General features: G+C 37.1%; 3 protein-coding genes across 4 annotated transcripts; 1 reads left to right on the forward strand and 2 right to left on the reverse strand.

The window, feature by feature from the left end:
• Positions 1-120: 120 nt before the first annotated feature.
• Positions 121-8,147, forward strand: LOC105423814 (uncharacterized). The gene is made up of 3 exons (XM_011633732.3): positions 121-2,645; positions 2,728-2,987; positions 3,501-8,147. Exon 3 carries the CDS (start codon positions 3,644-3,646, stop codon positions 5,675-5,677), a length of 2,034 nt encoding a protein of 677 aa, XP_011632034.2. The 5' UTR covers positions 121-2,645; positions 2,728-2,987; positions 3,501-3,643; the 3' UTR covers positions 5,678-8,147.
• Positions 8,148-8,617: 470 nt separating this feature from the next.
• On the reverse strand, positions 8,618-12,290 carry LOC105423811 (CAPA peptides). 2 transcript variants are annotated; one of them, XM_011633726.2, is made up of 5 exons: positions 12,131-12,289; positions 11,318-11,359; positions 10,143-10,406; positions 9,444-9,599; positions 8,618-8,901 (listed from the first exon to the last, which is right to left on the reverse strand). In XM_011633726.2, the coding sequence occupies exons 1-5, from the start codon at positions 12,189-12,191 to the stop codon at positions 8,819-8,821; spliced, it is 606 nt and encodes a 201-aa protein (XP_011632028.2). In that variant the 5' UTR covers positions 12,192-12,289; the 3' UTR covers positions 8,618-8,818. The 2 variants fall into 2 exon arrangements, with proteins under 2 accessions (XP_011632028.2, XP_011632029.2); XM_011633727.2 differs by lacking the exon at positions 11,318-11,359 and having other exon boundaries at positions 12,131-12,290.
• A 2,114-nt stretch (positions 12,291-14,404) lies between these two features.
• On the reverse strand, positions 14,405-16,852 carry LOC105423810 (WD repeat-containing protein 18). The gene has a single exon (XM_011633725.3). The coding sequence runs from the start codon at positions 16,528-16,530 to the stop codon at positions 15,253-15,255; it is 1,278 nt and encodes a 425-aa protein (XP_011632027.2). The 5' UTR covers positions 16,531-16,852; the 3' UTR covers positions 14,405-15,252.
• Between the last annotated feature and the right edge of the window lie 1,057 nt (positions 16,853-17,909).

A 17,909-nucleotide genomic window follows, 5' to 3' on the forward strand; every position in this document is an offset into this window, starting at 1 on the left:
TTCTTTCTCCACCTATTAGCAATCCTCGTTTTGTGAAGGAATCGATTCTTTTTATTCTCAATACAAGATCTATCATCTAAACTACGACTATCCATCGTGACATCCCGGCAGTTTTGTGATAAAAAGCTCGGAAGCGCAGAACAAATTGTGAAAATGATCGAGTTCCCTCGTCGATTAGAACCAGTTTCCGTCCTGTCCGGTTATCGATTCTCCTTATTCCTCTTACGGATTTTGTTATCTAAACAAAGTCGCACAAAGTAGCGATGCTACTGAGATAGATTAGATTAAAGTCAAAGTTTGCTGCAAAAACTTGAACTGGTGAGTATTGCGAGTGTGTCTTGTTGATAACGCAGAATCCGCAGGCGGAACCCGGTTAATCCCAGCTCAACGATCAAACGATATAGCCTTAACATCACGAGTGTTCAAAGAGAAAATCGATCTCCCTTGAACGAAGTAGCTGCGCCCATAGACCACTCAGACCATTATTAGCTTCTAGCGGACTCCGCGTTGTTGCGCCTCTATCGCCTCGTATCCTTGCTGTGATCGACCCTCGCTGGGATATGCGGCATAATCCTCTCAAGTGAATCCTTTTCTCGCGGGAAAAACCAAAGTCTACCAAAGAAAGAAAACAGAAAGGGAAACTCAAAGAAATGTTTAAAGAAGCAAGTGGAAAGAAAGTTGAGTGTACGAGTGGAGATATATTATTATCATTGAATTGTTATCCAGAATTCGACGGTGCTGCTCGCAGACGACGATTATGCGACTAGGAAACCGGAAAGGGTGAACGGGACACAGTGGGGTGTACCGAGGGGGCAAGAGGGGAAAAGAAAGAGATTAAGAAAGAGAAAAGGAAAGAGAAAGAGAAAACGCGAAGTGGGAAGGTTTTTGTGGAGAGAAAAGGATTAACGCGGGGGCGGAGAACAGAGAGCGCAGAGAAGAGGGCGCCGCGTGCGCGAGAGAAAGACAGGTACGCGGATACAGATCCGTTGTGTGTCGGTGACCGCTGCGGCAAATCTGCGGCTCTCCGCGGCCGATCGTCGAACGACGAAAGGAGAGTGACGCGGTGTCAAAGCACCCGGCCTGGATTTGGGTGCCGACGCGCCGTTTGTGGTCATCCGATCCGTCGTCCGGAGTGTGTGTGTCCTCCCTCCACAGCAGATTCAAGGCTGTTCACTCGCGGCCAGATGCGAGGAATGAGTTACTTCGATGATGGAACAATTTCCGCGCAATCTCGGTCCTTCGGCAGTGTGGCAAAGATCGAATTTGACCAAAGCGATTTGTGGGAATGCTCGTCGTCATCGAGGTTCCGTTGATATGGAGATTGATTGATCGGCGAGGAGGAAAAAAAAAACATTGGAGGACATCGATGTTAATCGACAACCTCGTGCAGGTGCAGGTAGGGGGTGTCTTCTTGTGAGAGAGAGAGAGAGAGAGAGAGAGAGAGAACACGTAGAATTCACAGGACAGAGAGAACGCGTGGTGAAGCTCAGGTGAAACTCGGAAGTGCATATAACGACAGGAGGAACGCATCGTAATTTGTCTCGAAGAAAAAAAGAAACAATCAAGCGTTTTCTTTTGTTATTCTCAGAAAAATTTCAACGCTGAAAACAATCGCATTCACGAAAGTTAGTTTTGTTTCAATTTAATCTCTTACATACGTGATCGTGAGAGTCGCAGTCGGCGAAAGTTTGCGAGGAATTGCTTGGGTCGAGGAACGGAAAGATGTAGGCAAAACGACTGCGCGACATGGAGTCGATGGAATTCCGAAAGCGTGAAACGGTATACGCTCGTCTTTAAGGTCGATGAGAGACTGCAAGCGATCCCGCGATTGGTTAAATGCATTCGCGGGAATCTTTTTCCCGCTGAATTATAATTCAGCACTAATTCGAGCTCACGAGATCAGTTTACGTATATATATATATGAGATAAATTGATGAAAAGCTTATGGTTGATGGCCGACCAATATCGTAGTCAGCCCAGTCCAAGATCGACCAACATCGAAAGAGAAAAGAAAAAGATAGAAGACGAAAGAGTAATTGAAAAGATACCAGTTGAATAGCAAACTTTGACATCGCTGATCAACGTTGCTAATTCTCGCGGCACAGCACTGTGATGATGATTACAAGCTAGGCAGACTTTGGTAAACTGGAAGTGCCGCTGCTGCCCGCCGCCAATTCGAGGAGTAACTTTCGCTCAACTCAATTACGCCGCGACCGCCGTGTTATATTCTGCGCCTGCAAAAACCAGGAAGGTGTGACACCGACCTATTCCTCGCCGCAACTCGCAAGCTCGTGTTGAAAGAGCTAATCGTGATACCATCAAGCTTCTTTGCGATTAATTTATGATAAGTGTAGTAAGCCGCCTGGTGTGGATTACGTCGCACGCCGACACGAGGACAGGGAGAGGGAATTGTTAGTAGCACCATTAGCGGATTCAGCAATTAATATGGCGAGACAGGCATATACTGCTGTTGATTAATATGCCGATTACAGGAGCATTGAAGCGGGATTCAAGACTCATATTGATCGATAGTTTGTCATACGCTCTCTTTTTTATTTAGATTCTACTTATATGAAGTATATATTGTACAACGTCGGGCAGTCGTCATTACGAATTCAAACGAAGTTGTAATACTTTGCGCATAAGTAAGTACGTGTTCCAGTAACGCCGATTAAACAGTAAGAATTATTATAAGTAATTTATATAAGTTTTATGATCCTTTTCTAGATTAAGCTGAGGCAGCAGTTATAAAAGAAATTGGCTAGCGCTTGAACTCTGTGCGTTTATAGCGTTAACTTAATTGAGATCAGCTTGATCGAGAAGAAAAAAAGAATTCGCTGACAATGCTGCTGGTGCGACAGAATCTGAAGAATTGTTCTGCAAAATGAATATTCCTGAAAGAAACGATGAAAAGATCCACGCGAACATGACGGTCTCATTCGGTGTCGCAGACGGCACGCTTAGACGACCAGAAACAAGACGCTCGAGTAAGACAGAAATTAATCATTTATGATTCTATTTTCTCTCTTTTGATCTATTTGCAATGTTTCCACGATAACGTTTCCACACGTTCCATCATGTTATCCATGTTTAATTATTAGTCACGAACTTTTCATACATACATAATCTTTGTATGTAGAAATCAAGGATCGTTTCGTATTAATTTTTTTCCCAACTCGAAAAGATTCTTCTCTAATCTGCCGTGAGCTATTTGTTATTACAACAATGTAATATTTCTTCTTTCATATGTGATATCTTTTGTATTGCTGACGTCCTATTCTTCTATATTAAATTCCTATTTTAACCCGGTATAACAGTAGATCGTACTCATCTCTCTTTTTTATGTTTCAATTTGTCTGAAGCAATGTGAGCCAACGACGATAAATTTATCGCGATGCGAGCGCGAATCATCGATGGGATGTTGTGACAATTGCGAAATATCGACTATACAAACAACCGATCACAAAGCGATATGCTAACGCGAGGCCTTTGTTTCACAGCTCATCAGTGAAAAGGAGAAGTATCATCGTGATCGTCGCCATCACTCTGTTACGGTGGAGCCAACTGCCTGTTCTCGCCTTGAGGCGAGAAGAGGATCGGGGACGAGCAGACATCGGGTAGACATCGATAAAAGGACAGTGTTATGTTAGTGACAAGGCCTCACCCTCTAGGAGGGCGCATATTACTCGCCCTCTTCCTTTTGACAGGGTGTTTCGCCTTGCTATCACGGGCGGCCGCCTTTCCAGACTGGACCGACTGTCCCGCGATGTGCCGATGCAAATGGACTTCTGGCAAGAAATCCGCTCTATGTCCGGATGCCGGTCTGACGTCACTGCCAGCTTCTCTCGATCCGGATATGCAAGTGCTCGACCTGTCCGGCAACAAGATACCCGCTCTGCAGGCGGAAATATTCAAACTGGCTGGCTTAGTAAATTTGCAGCGGGTCTTTCTGCGTAACGCCGGCATCTATAAGATCCATGCGGATTCTTTCAAAGATATGAGAATACTTATTGAAATCGATTTGTCGGACAATCACGTGACAACCTTGGAACCAGACACGTTTTTCGGGAACGAGCGGTTGCGCATTTTGATACTCAGTGGGAATCCGCTGGGTATTTTGCGTAATCTACAGTTTCCTGTGTTGCAACATCTGCGGAATTTAGAGCTGCAGCGTTGTTCCTTGACCGAGGTACACGGACAAGCTTTCGCTCGATTGACCGGCTTGGAATTCCTAAAACTGGACTCTAATCAATTGGAATATCTGGAGGCCTCGGTGATTTCCGGTTTATCTCGATTGAAAACTTTAACATTGGATGGCAATCGATGGAAATGTGACTGCAGATTGCGAGAGTTTCGCACGTGGCTTATCCCTGATGTGCCCAGCAAGCTGTATTCCGTACCACAAATTTGTTCGGGTCCACCGAGACTGGAAGGCCGTAGATGGGAAGAAGTGAAACCCATAGAATTCGCCTGCGAGCCGGAAGTGTTTGTTCTAGCGAGCAGTATACAGGAAGAGAGTAATGGCAATCTCAGTTTAGCATGTCGAGCGAGCGGCGATCCCGAACCGGAAGTTTGGTGGCAGCTGAATGGCGGCCCGATTAACGCTACTAAATCAACCGAACCCTACATGGGAACTCTCGTCGTTTATGCAACGTCCGAAGTCGATATATCTTCCAATGGTAAATCTGTGTCATCCAGAACCGTCGCGGATCGATGGAGCAACTTGACCGTTTATAATGCCAGCGACAGCGACACTGGCGAATACGCTTGTTTTGCTAAGAACATTGCCGGTCTCGCGCGAGACACAGTCAGCGTGGCGATACCTCGCGTCTACACGGCTCCAACTCTCTCGCAAAGCGATAATTGGTTACTCTGGGTGAGCCTGGCTGGCGGCGGCGCGGCCGCCGCGTGTGCTTCCATTTCGGCTGTACTGCTGATTCTCTGTTTATGCGGCGGAAGCCGACGGCATGGTAAACGCGAGAAGGTAAAGCTACAGAGCAGTGGTAGCTTCGGCGATCAGGAAAAAAAACTATTAGATTTATCTGTGACTACCACCACGACGCCTGGTAACAGCAATGATCGTGGTAGCGGTCATGGCAGCCTCGGCGAGGCGTGTAGCACCGGTGATCTCGAATTAGCCGAGCGCAGCTCGATTTGCGATCCTATGGCTGCAGCTGCGGTCACCGTCGAGCGACTACGACCTGCGGATAGTTCGGTGAACGCCATTCGCACGATTCCGTGTACCGTCGCGACTGCTGCCAGCATATTTCCGCCCCCACCACCAGAATTTACCAGCGGTGTGCTGCCGGCTGGAATTTTCGGCAACATTTTCATCTCCGTGTCGCTGCCGCAGGACACATCATCGGAGCGTTGCTATCCGGACCTCCTCGACATCCCCGTCCACGCGGTCAGCGGCGCCGCGGCCGTCGTGTCAGCCAATAGTAAGACTGCGGCTTTGCCATCGGCGACGCCGATCAGCGTTTCTAGTTTCGCCACGCTACCACGTCGAGCGTTACGCTCCGCCGATGTCGCCGCCGGCTCACCTTACGACAATATGGGACCGCGCATTACGGCAAACGGCAGTTCCGCGTTTTCATTGACGGATATGGACTTGCGACTATCACCTCCGCCACCGCCACGGATCATTCAACCGCCACACGAGTTTGTTTCCCTCTAAAACAATTTTTACGCGCGGTCCTCTTCCATGTGATTCCACGCGTATTGTCACGCGATCGAGATAATATTCCGCTAATAACGTTTGTACCCCAGTTGTACTACGGAGCGTCCGTTATCGGTCGGCGGCTGTTATCATTGATGATAACAATTAGATCGCAGTAATATTGACCGTGTCGTTAATCACTCACAGATCGACTTTTCGAGAACGCATGCACTTATTTTGAATAAATGATCCGTATACGCACCTCGGTGGACTTTCAAGGACTTGTCGAATCATCTTTCCGTATCGCGTATCGACAACTGTCGCGATGTGACAGTATGATGTCAATTGCGACAGTAATGTCAAATTAGAATCGTGCATTGGTTGAACTTTTTTATTCCAACATTAATGCATGAGTCATCGTGGACATGAAAAATTTTACAATTTCAACTCAAAATATTGATCACAACTTTAGATTGACATGAAATAAAAATTTTTTAAATATTATTTGTTTGTAACGATAAGTTACATAATCTTTCAGCAATTAAAAGTTTTATAAAATGTCGCATTGTATTATATATCGTATATGATGAATAGATTCGATTCGCACAAACCTATTTGTCATATAAAAGGTAATGTAACTTTATATTACCTTTAGTTTAATTATTGATTTGATCAATAATCAAATACATATAATTTGAATGTTTAAAATATGTATTGTTTAAAATATGTAAATATGTTTCATAGAAACGTTTTTAGTATTTTTTAAATTATCTTCTGTATTGTTTTAACTTTTGTATTGTTTTTAGAAAGATATAATGAATATGAATGTAACATATATCTATATGATTTTATTATACATTGAGAAGAATTATGTAAACAATTTGCAAAAAATGATCAGTGTTGATGTACAATGAGTGCTTTCTGTTTCGATAATTTGTAATGATATTTATTTCGATTTGAATTAAATTTAATACAATAAATAGAAAGTGCAATATCATGCACAATGGAAATTATTATAATATTTTTTACGAAGTAAAATGTCTCGAATAATTTAAAAACCAGAAAAAGTAATTAACTTTTGTAATAACGATATAATTAATGTAAATTAATTAATATAAATAGAAGTGAATTAATTTATCTATCAATTTTATTTTAATATATTTCTACTTGCAATTATATTCAAACTATACTCTACACCTGATATTTATTTTGTATATAATTTATAAATTAATAAATAGAATTTTTTTAATAGATAAATAAAGATAATTTGTTACTGCAATTATTGGCAAATTGTTAATAACAATAGCCATGATGATAATAACAAAGATAACATTATCGTTCTCAGATTCTTTGCTTTCATTCTCGTTTTGTGATTGTTTACAAAGGTTTATATCACGAAAGATAGAAAAATGTTTTATTTTTGTAACGTATGTCTATCTTTTTCATCTTTCAACTCATTACTAACAATGTTAAGCTTAATATTAAATGGAAAGCACCCATTTCTGGAGGTCACTTTGCAAATCGCATAAATAAATAGTTATCGGTGAATAAACAGCCGGATATTCCTTGGGAAACGACGAGAAAAACGTAATCACAATTAGACACATCTCACGTGGATACAGTTCAAAAAAATCAACGTGGTTCTTCCCTTTGTTATTCAGCATATTCGACGAACGTGGAGACAGGACCCAGAGAGAAAATCGTTTTCTTGTCATATCGACACCAGCGTGTCACCGAGAGTAATGTACGGAGCATTCGATCGAGGGATTGATATCGGCCACGATTGTCTGACCTATCGAATATCTGTCTGTCTATGCTTGTCTGTTTACCTTGTCCGCTTGTTCGGCCAGCTGCCCGCGGCCGCTCGCGCCCACAATGCGTGCATGTAAATGATCGACGTGTGCGTGTGAGAAACCTTTTTGATTTTACGTAAGTCTCCTCTAGTCTCTTCTGCTAAAAGATTAATCAGAGGTGAGATGGTTTGTACATACTTGACATTTCTTCAAAACAAAACGGACCTTTAACTAGTGCGAGTGAACGAAACGCAACTCATTATCTTCCCTTCCATTCTCCAAAGTGTATCACTAGTTTGTTACGTATGCTCTACATGTGTACATATTTGTTACTACACCACACATTTGTGTATACTCGCGACTTGGACTGGTGTGAATAGTGCGCACGCTGATGCGTTATAATCACGAAAATATTCATTATAAACACTTTGTCAATTAATAAAATCATTGAATTTTACATACATCGAGTCACTGTTTGTGTATTGTCTTATTACATTCGTTGCGCACACTTTATGAGAAAATGATGTACGATAATATCATGTTATGTTCAGTCGAATTCGATTGTAATATTCATCGATATATAAATCGCATGTTTCCGAAGAAATCAACGGAGATTGATTGATGAAAATTGGAATAATATGGCATTGTTTCTCTGTATCCAATTTATACGCTAACAATAAAACGTAAGCTACGAGGATTGTTCTTTTCCTGTAAGATTTTACCTACAAATTGGCCACAGTTTTCTGTATTATTTGTTAAAAATCTTGTATGAAATTTTAATTATTATTAGCGACAAAGCCTATTTGTATATCGTTATGTGTCAAATCAAATAATTAATTTAATAAGGAAGCAGAATATATCTTCTTTATTTAGTTTTTCAATATATATATATATATATATATATATATATATATATTGAATATATATATATATAAAACAGATCACCACTTAGTTTGGCATGATGTAAATTGAACTTTTATTTCTACTCTCCATTATTTTCATATAAAAACAAACATCCAAATTAAATCGAGTATTTTGAATCTAGATAAGATAGAGATTAAGATATTAAATCAGTTTGAAATTTCGGGTTGCTTCATCAGCTCGAAATGCCAGTTCATAATAATAAAAGACAAGAGGATTATGTATAAGGTTATAAACTGAAGTATTTAAGTGCAGATTATGTATTGTATTGCATAACTTGCGTACAAAGTGCAAGAATAGGGTAAGTCGCCTATTCAAATAGGGAAAACGATTGAAAGCACCACACATCATGTTTTCGATGATGATTTTGACAGTAAATTTCTTCTTTGTCTTGAATCAACATACAATTTCGCGAGATGTATGTTTAAAGATGGAGTTACAGAAGTTACAGAAAATTCGCAGTATCATGTTCATTCTCACGACCTAATCTTGGAGTGTATCCTCCTTGACCTTGAGTATTTCGAGAACCTGGAAAGAGATCAATCATATTACTGGGGAGAAAGTCGCACGTGGATTATCTTAAATTATTCGCATTTAAGGATTAATGAAGCAGTGACGCTCATACGACACGTTTTTTTTTTTTTTTTCATAAGAAAGCGATTTACATAATGTCAAAGAATGAATATGACGTCGTGGATGACAGTCGATATCTGTTCAACATTCGCGACAAGTATTCCGAGAGAATATTTAATATATAGCGAAAATAACATAATCGATACTTCTGCAACATTTAAAGATGTCGATGTTCACTGTCGCAAATGTAGCAACTCTTCGTTAGCACTCTTCACCGAACAATATGCATTCTCAATATCATATAGAATTCAAATAATCACAATATTTTCAATACTTTACTTTTAACAAAAAAGAATAGATTATTTTTATAAATTTCGAATTATATTTTAAATTTTAATTACATTAATAAATCGCAATCTCTAATTAATTAATGTTCTTGGTAACCAGTATCTAACAATTTCTGATGAAATAAAAAGGATATAACTTTTCATTCGTACCTCGTAAAATAGAGTAATACGATCGACGGGAGTCGATTTTTTGCGGCAAACGAAGATCCTTGTATCCGTGTACATGATCGGGCATCAACCAAGAATTATCTTTTTGAATTTTGTCAGCATACTTAAATGCTATAGGTCTATCCGCATCCGCGTACTCTGTATAAAAGAGTATAATTAACAAACGAATACTCATACGTGATAAAAGCGCATGATAAATGTCTATACAAGTTCTATCGTGTTGTATTTATTTAAAAACAACAAACGAGATCCCGGGGTTGTCCAGATCGATTAAAATTTGCGTGCCACATAATGTTGCACTGTTCCACACAAATGCACACGAAACATTCACGCTCGTGTCTCCTCAATAAATTTTATTCAATGTGATAAAAGCTACTTTAATTATAACAACAGAGCATCGCATATCGATCTTAAATGCATTAAACATTTATTGCACGCTAACATCTGGGCTCTATCTAACGTTTACAAATTACAGATATTTTACAACAACTGTGTTGTCAAATTTCCAATTACTCAAAAACATTTTCCGTTAATAATATTATTAAAGTTATTATTCTTATAAATTTTTATCATGTTTGTTTATATATTTCTAGCTATTAAAGAATACTTATACTTATGATGCTTTAAAATTTAATATGTTTTACAAGACAAGCGAGATTATTTTTATAAAGCTTCCCACACCTTCGTAATCAAGATCTGAGAGAATATCACGCTCCATCGTATCGTGTATAGTATAGAAATCAATATCGGCGTCAGTTGGTGAATCGTGAAAACGATTTAAATTGCCCAGATTTGTCACATCGGATCGTCCGACTCGGGGCGTGTTTACTATTCCAAAAGTACGTTCTGATCTAGGGAAACCTGCTATTTCCGAATTTCGACCGATTCTTGGATACGGCACCAATCCAGCAGATCGTCTATCATTGATCTTCAATTTTTGGCCCTCTGTAACGTGAAGTGAGACAATGATTTATTAGAACGTCACATTTAAAAATTATTTCATACTATATTCTCTTCGAAATAGTTGCGAAATAATATTTTGTTATTGCTTTGTGTTGCATTAACTTGTGTGATTAGATATCCAAGTGCTTGTCTAATGTACAACATTCAATTAAATATAATTATACAAATACAAATACAATAATGTGTAAAAAATAAAAAGATAACTTTGTAATGCAAATTATTATTATGGAATGTAATAAATAGGCAGAATTTTAGTCTTTATAATCTATTTATAATAATTTCTTTTTTAAGCTATATATTTTAATCTATATATTTAAAAATGCAAATTATATATACAAATTATTATGTTTGACAGATTATATATGTAATGATTATTTTGTTAAATAGATTCATAGTTAATGTATAAAAATAAAGTCAAATATTTTGTGTGTTTGTGTATTACACACATCTATGCCTTATAAAATATTTAATAATAAATATAATTATTTATACTGACTATAAAATTTTACATTTAAAAAAATTATTAAAAATTTTAAAATTTTTGGATGCATAAATGACATACAACAATATTTAAAAAATAAATATCTACATGCTTTATTAAAAATTTAAAAGCAGAAATTTATATTAATTTATTTAAATAAAAATATAATTGAGCGTTCGTGAAAGTTAAAAAAAAAAAATCAAATATGCATTCGGCAACGCGCTCAAGTGCCATAAGAATTTAAAAATTAAACAAAACGTAAAGGAGCAAAAATTATCATTTTGATTAAGAAATTGGATTATTTGTGTATGTATTTATATGATACTTATAAAACATGAATGAAATAATGAAAAATTAGTTATATAAAACACAAAAGTTATGAAAATTTGCGAAATTCATGCGAATTTCTTGCCTCTTGTAGATTCGTAGTGTTTGCCGACCGAGCATCTGGCAACTGCAAAATAAATACAACAACAATGTCGACGTTTTTCCATGAAAAGTCGAACATCATAATCTCTAACAATTTTATTCGTTAATACACAGAAGACGCGCAACGATTTCCTGTGGGAATTCAGTATAATACTTTTTCTTTCACTGTTGCTTTTTTGCACTTTAATTCCCTGTCCCATTTCATTTTTAGTTCGTTCTCGTTAAGAACTGTCGCATCCAAGTTATTGTTTGACCTCAGTAAGAATGAATTAACTAACGTAGTAGTCGCAAGAGGATAACAAATATAATTTTTAATATTAGATTTGAATTTTCATGTTGTCATTCATTTCATTAATAATTTCTATGACATTGACTATTTTTAATGAATAATCTGACGCTTTAATGTCGCGATTCTATGTATACTTTGAATTACGATTTAAATTATGATAGATATATAACGTTCAGAGCACACAAATAAATTAATTTTATGGTTTAATTATAACCCGACCTTTAATTTAATAAAACCATTCTAGTTTTTAATTATATATAATTGAACACACGAAAATAACCGATTAATAATTAATTATTAATTTACTGAAAAATTATATGAAAATACCTCTCAATATTTTTGATAATAGCAAATAAGACTTGAAAATTTTTATATAACAAATCCAATTTCTGTAGATTAGGTTTGATTAAGGTTAAAGCAGATTAGCGAAATCAGCCGTTTACGATTAAAGAGCAAGAAAGAATACATTTTACAATGAATTAAAAATTAAAAGCGATATTAACTTACGATTGAGAGATGTAGAAAATGCCAGAAAGACCACGAAGATGAAAAATCGGTTGTCCTGCATTTCTATGATGTTAATAATCAAAATTCTAAGATAGATGTGACGCTTAGAATCGCACCGAGACTGAATGTCTCCTGTTAGTCGTGACGTCCGATTTATACCTTGCGCTACTCCCATTTGCCGCCCCACAGTTCCACCCTCCCCCGACTCATGCCTCATCCCTACTTGCGAAACAAATTTATTCTTTGCGATCTGCATAACGCACTATTAGTTTTTCTCAAAGTAAGAATCAATATTATCTCCAATCTCATCAATTTTACAACTTAATTTCAAAGTGAGAAAAGTTAGTAATTTTTTTTTTTTATTTGAGCCAAATTTTTATAAGACGGAAAAAATTTTTTCTTTACCGACAGCGCGCTAACTATACTTATTATTCTAATATTTATTATTATACTTATACAATTACAAGGTATTACAAATATGTTACAAAGATATTGATTAATGATAGATGATAGTTAGATTGTTAATGATAAATAATGAACTGATTAAAGTCAAGAAATTCTTATATTAATGAATTGTTTATCTACATAATATTATTGATGTCAATTAAAGATAGTATTAGCAAAGTAATATCGGCAAAATCTTTCTAGTAATTATAATATAACTTCAATCTTATCACATATAAATCCTAATTTTATTTGAAAAATTATGTTATTATTCATTATGACATTTATCTATTACAATAATCATCTCGATTAGTTTCATACGCGATAGATTAAATTAAAATATATTCCATTGCAAGGACATTTTCATGCGAGAAACTAAGTTATTTTTTTCATAAGAATTAATTTCTTAAAGTAAAATCTCTTTCTTTGTCTTATCGTATAGTATTTTCAACATTTCTAATCTTTGAAAACTTTCCCTATATGTCCTACACATAGCAGTTACTATTTAATGCGTGGTAGTATGAAAACATATATTATTAATTTTCACGACACGGTTTCGATTTCGATATATATCACATGACCCTTAGGGTTAGAAAACCCTATTTATAAAAAAAAAAAAAAATATTGGTTATTGGGTGTAATTTTGAATGTTCCAGCTAGAATGCCGCGTGCGGCTTCAATTATCGGATATTGTAATAATTCGGTTGATACCGAGGTAAGTGTAAAAGGAGGACGCATTACGAGATGATGTAGGATAATAAATAGATTTATATACACGTGATGTGATTATGGTGCGACAGATTATGATGCATTACTGTGCGTGACATTTTCTCGGCACGTTTTCCCAAACAACGAAGTGCGAGCCTCCATTGAGGATAATCTCTCTAACGTGTGTGAATGTTCTCGCAAGGTTTTTTTTTTTTTTTTTTTGTTATTCCTGCACATCGTTTTCGTCCGATCGGCGGATATATCTAACTCTCGAAGGAATCAGGAAGACAGTTCTTTAAAAATGAATGAAAATATTTCAACGATAGCAAAGTCAATTTATCCTTTCCAAAAAAGAAGATTCCATAATTTTAAACAAATCATGAATAATTAAATTTGTTTCGTTACATATACGTGCACGCGCGCGCGCGCGCGCGCGCGCACACACACACACACACACACACACACACACACACACACACACACAAAACCCAAAAGAGTAAGAACTCGACATAGGCTACATTGCACGTGCTTTTTACAAATATTTATTTATTATTAGGAAGAGAAAGAATAGCAGCCGCCCATCTTCACAAATGTCTTAAAGCCATATCAGGTGTTATTTTGTTCAAATATCTCTTTATTTTGCAAAATTAGTGCAATAAATTTTTCCGTGTCATTTCTCGCCTATGATGTCACGATTTCAATATTACTCTGAAGAATCTTAACTACAGTTTCACATGATTGTTAGTGTCGTTCATAGGTTTTATTTTCCCAATAAATATCTTCTTTAAAAGAATTAATAAAAGCGTGGCGCAATTGATTCAAATTTATAAATGGCCGGATGTAAAGAGATGAAAATTAAATAAACCAGTGCCTTATCGTTTCGTCTAAAGAGACAATGTGCAAATAAATATTTCTGCCTCGTAGTTTAATTTATTCGCGGACAAACACAATATACTGTTAGTGAGTGTTTCATTTGTATGCACATAACGGTTCATTTAAATATAAAGGAGCGTCGATAAAGATCGTATCTAACGTTTAGCGTCAGTTTACCATTTAATTAATTATACACGTGTATCTCCTGTATACGAATATGAATAGAAGGTACAAATACAGACATAAAAATTATATATTTAATGAATTTATTTTGAGTAAAGAAAGTGGTACAGATATTGAACTTCTCCAAGATTTCTATTAATGTACATACATAAGATAAGAATATACCAGCCATTTTTCACTAGCTGATAACTTCTTATATTACAACAAAAATAGAAAAAAAATAATTTAGCGTTAAAAAGAATATCGAAAAACAAAATTACTTCATCATATCAATAAATCCTTTATTTAATACAGAACATAAAGAATTAGAATAATAATATCTAAGATAATTCCTTAGAATGCTAAGCTCATAGAGCATGTTATTATTTATATTAGTCTTCATTTTGAAATAGTGTTACGGAATCAAACACTGTAAAAACACATCTTATTTTACCGAATAATAAACGCAGTTATTATTATTGTATTTTTTGATATGTCAATATACGGAGTGCCTGTAATATTCCTAGACAGCTGGATATTTCCAAGTATACCTTTTTGAAAAAAATGTTTCAAAGGTTGAGTTTCGAGAAGGCTATATTACTAATTAATATATTATATAAATATATATAAAAAAATATGGACAATGATGACATTATTTGTAAATGAATCAATCATAATCATCAGCAAGTGTCTTGAAACGCTACTATTTTTATTTAAAACATTTTTCTCCAAAATATATACTTACGAAATATCGAACTATCTCAGAACATTTTATGAACATCCTGCACATTACCTATATTCTCTAGATAACATATATAAATTTTAAAATTTCAATCTTTCTTTCTTTCTTTTCTCTGTGAACAAGACTATTTACTGTAAAAACACATCTTATTTTACCGAATAATAAAAGCAATATATTATATATGTAATGTAATTTATTCGTCATCAATTATATCATTTAACAAGTGTGTAACATGGTATTGATACATGGCAGCATTGATCTTTTTTAATTTCATAATCTCTCTTTGCGTATTCTCCAACTCTCTCGGTACCTCACATAATCCATCAGATTCGCTATTATTTTTTACGTAGTATTCAAAGTTCAAAATATCTGTCGCATTTCGTCCTCTAGAAACGACTTCAACAACGCCCTTTTCGCCATCCTTTTCCGATATCGTCTGTAGATTATGTACTCGTAAGCGTGGTTTGAGAACAGGAGCACGAAAATTCTCAAATCCTCTCGCAAAGAACGCTGCGGTGATCGGTCCCTTATGCTCAAGTGTTTTCAGCACTTGTCGGCTAATAATGTCCCAAATATGAACCATATTATCGGTAGAGCCGGACAGCAGTCTATGGCAATCCATGGATACCGACAAAGCGGTCACGTTCGATTTGTGTGCTCGGAATATGGCGCTGTCCTCGTCCGCATTTTTCCCCATAGTTACGTGCCTTTCAATCCCACGTGGCGGCTCGTGTAGGTTACATTGAAATATCTCACCGGTCGTACAGCCCACAAAAAGATCGCTCTCGCGGATACTGACGGCGATCGCCGTAAGCGGTACGTTGAACACTAATGACAGCAGAAGGTCTCCACTACCAAGCTCGTAGACGTTTGCGGTTCGATCCAACGAGGCCGTATATAATCTCGCACGAGCGCCACCGTGACTAAAATATAAATCTTTGACTGGTAGATTGTGATTGTTGAAGGTGTGAACGGGAGAACAATTGTTATCATTCAACGCACTGTAAAGTGACCATACCAATACCAGGCCATCTTCGCCAGCACTGGCAAACAGTGAACCGTCCTTTGTGACGGCTAGGCAATTGACAGTTTGATAATGTTTTGTCAGATTGGCCATTAATCTCCCATTGCATGTCTGCCAGATAAACAGTTTTTCGCTCGCAGAAACAATTATGTACGAGCCATTCGGTGTACAAGTTAAAGCGCTTACTTTACCCGGTGTGGTCAATCGAACATGAGGCAAGGGTGACGGATTGTTCAACGGCCAGATGTGTATAAAGGGTCTCGTAGCACTCGCGCCTAGCACGTAACCGTCGCTCAAAAGCTGAAGGCTGCGATGCCCAAGTGCCGTCGCATTTTTATACACGGACAACAGAGAACCGTTCCGAGGATCCCATACAGCGGCACTCCAATTCTCTCCGGTGGTGTCGCTGGTCAGGATCACTTCTTTTGCATCGGTTATTCGAGACATAGCGAAGATGTGCGGTTCTTATTACATTTCATATACTGTGTACCCACATTAATTACAAAATTCCGAAAAATCTCACACACGATTTCTTCTACTCTCTTATAGATATTAACCGTTAACAAAGGTTATAGATTTTCAGTAGTACCAGCTGCGTTCCGATATTTCCGATATTTCCGATATTTACTGCTACAAATATCCGTTCCTTTGAGTTGTTTCTAACTTGTATAAACACGTGGTCTATGTAGAACAAATAAGGTAACTTCCTTCGAAGACATGTGATTCGGATGACTATCGCTGACAGTATGTATGAGGCCTGTTCTACGATGCGTCGTGTGTCAGTGCGTGGCCGTAAGAATGGGCCAATCACAATCAAGTATTCTCCACATTCGTCTATGATTGGTCCGTTCTCACGACACCGACACACGACGCATTGTAGAACAGGCCTAAAGGCTGCGTTCCGATATTTACTGCTAGTAAATCTATAATATATGTTACATGGATTATATAGTTTGGCAATGAATATCGGAACGCAGCCAATAACATAACTCACTCGGTACGTTTGATGTAGCTTCGATATATATTGCCAGTACTGAAAATCTACAGTATACGTAACATGAACTGTAGATTTTCAGTACTGGCAGTGAATATCGAAACGCAGCCTATGGCACACAAAAATTAAGTAATAATGCAGGATTCATATTGCGGCATTTCTGCATTGCGGGGAGCAGGGCACGGAAGAGTTCTCTGGTGTTGATATGTGTGTACCAATCGAATGATGCGATCTATTTACTAGATCGTCACCGAGCTGCACCGAACGGCCAGAAGTCTGTTTCTTTTTAGCTGAACTCTTACATAGTCTATCTTTCCTCTTTTTCCTTTCTGTGTTGTAGAAAAGAAGAGAAAAGATGAACCGTGCGAGAAGTTCAGCTAAAAAGAACAAGCCGTAAGTTTGTTGTGTTACTTGCACTTTCTGCACTCGCGCTCCTCGTTCTTTCTTTCTCCAACATTCGCATATGTCTCGCCTTAGGTAAGAAATCTAGGGAGTACGAGCAATGTGAACAAATCTTATTATTGGCTCTTGCGTGCAGCACGTGACTGTGCTAAAAAGTGACGTACAGCCAATCAGCATTCTGCTTTTCCATAATTATTTTCACAAATAATAGGAAGTAGTTCCTATTATTTGTGATTTCGCGATCTAAACGCAGGTTGAATCTGCTACCTATCGCTTATCCTATTAATCGATTATTTATTTTATAATTATAAATCACGCCTCAATATCAATTTCTCAGATCTCTTGAAAATGTTCTTGTAGCATCTATGATATATTTATTATTCTTATTATTTGTCCATTTAACTTTTATTTGCACGTAGATTTCATAGAA

Source organism: Pogonomyrmex barbatus, unplaced genomic scaffold (assembly GCF_055798465.1).
Source record: "Pogonomyrmex barbatus isolate J1 unplaced genomic scaffold, ASM5579846v1 scaffold16, whole genome shotgun sequence".
Classification (NCBI taxonomy): Eukaryota; Metazoa; Arthropoda; class Insecta; order Hymenoptera; family Formicidae; genus Pogonomyrmex; species Pogonomyrmex barbatus.

Excerpts from the sequence above, each read along its gene's own strand:
- LOC105423814 (XM_011633732.3), top strand. The coding sequence starts at position 3,644 with ATGTTAGTGACAAGGCCTCACCCTCTAGGAGGGCGCATATTACTCGCC.
- LOC105423811 (XM_011633726.2), bottom strand. The coding sequence starts at position 12,191 with ATGCAGGACAACCGATTTTTCATCTTCGTGGTCTTTCTGGCATTTTCT. Across the intron at positions 11,360-12,130 it reads ATTTTCTACATCTCTCAATC|TTGCCAGATGCTCGGTCGGC; the intron begins GTAAGTTAATAT and ends TTTATTTTGCAG. Across the intron at positions 8,902-9,443 it reads GTATTACTCTATTTTACGAG|GTTCTCGAAATACTCAAGGT; the intron begins GTACGAATGAAA and ends ATCTCTTTCCAG.
- LOC105423810 (XM_011633725.3), bottom strand. The coding sequence starts at position 16,530 with ATGTCTCGAATAACCGATGCAAAAGAAGTGATCCTGACCAGCGACACC.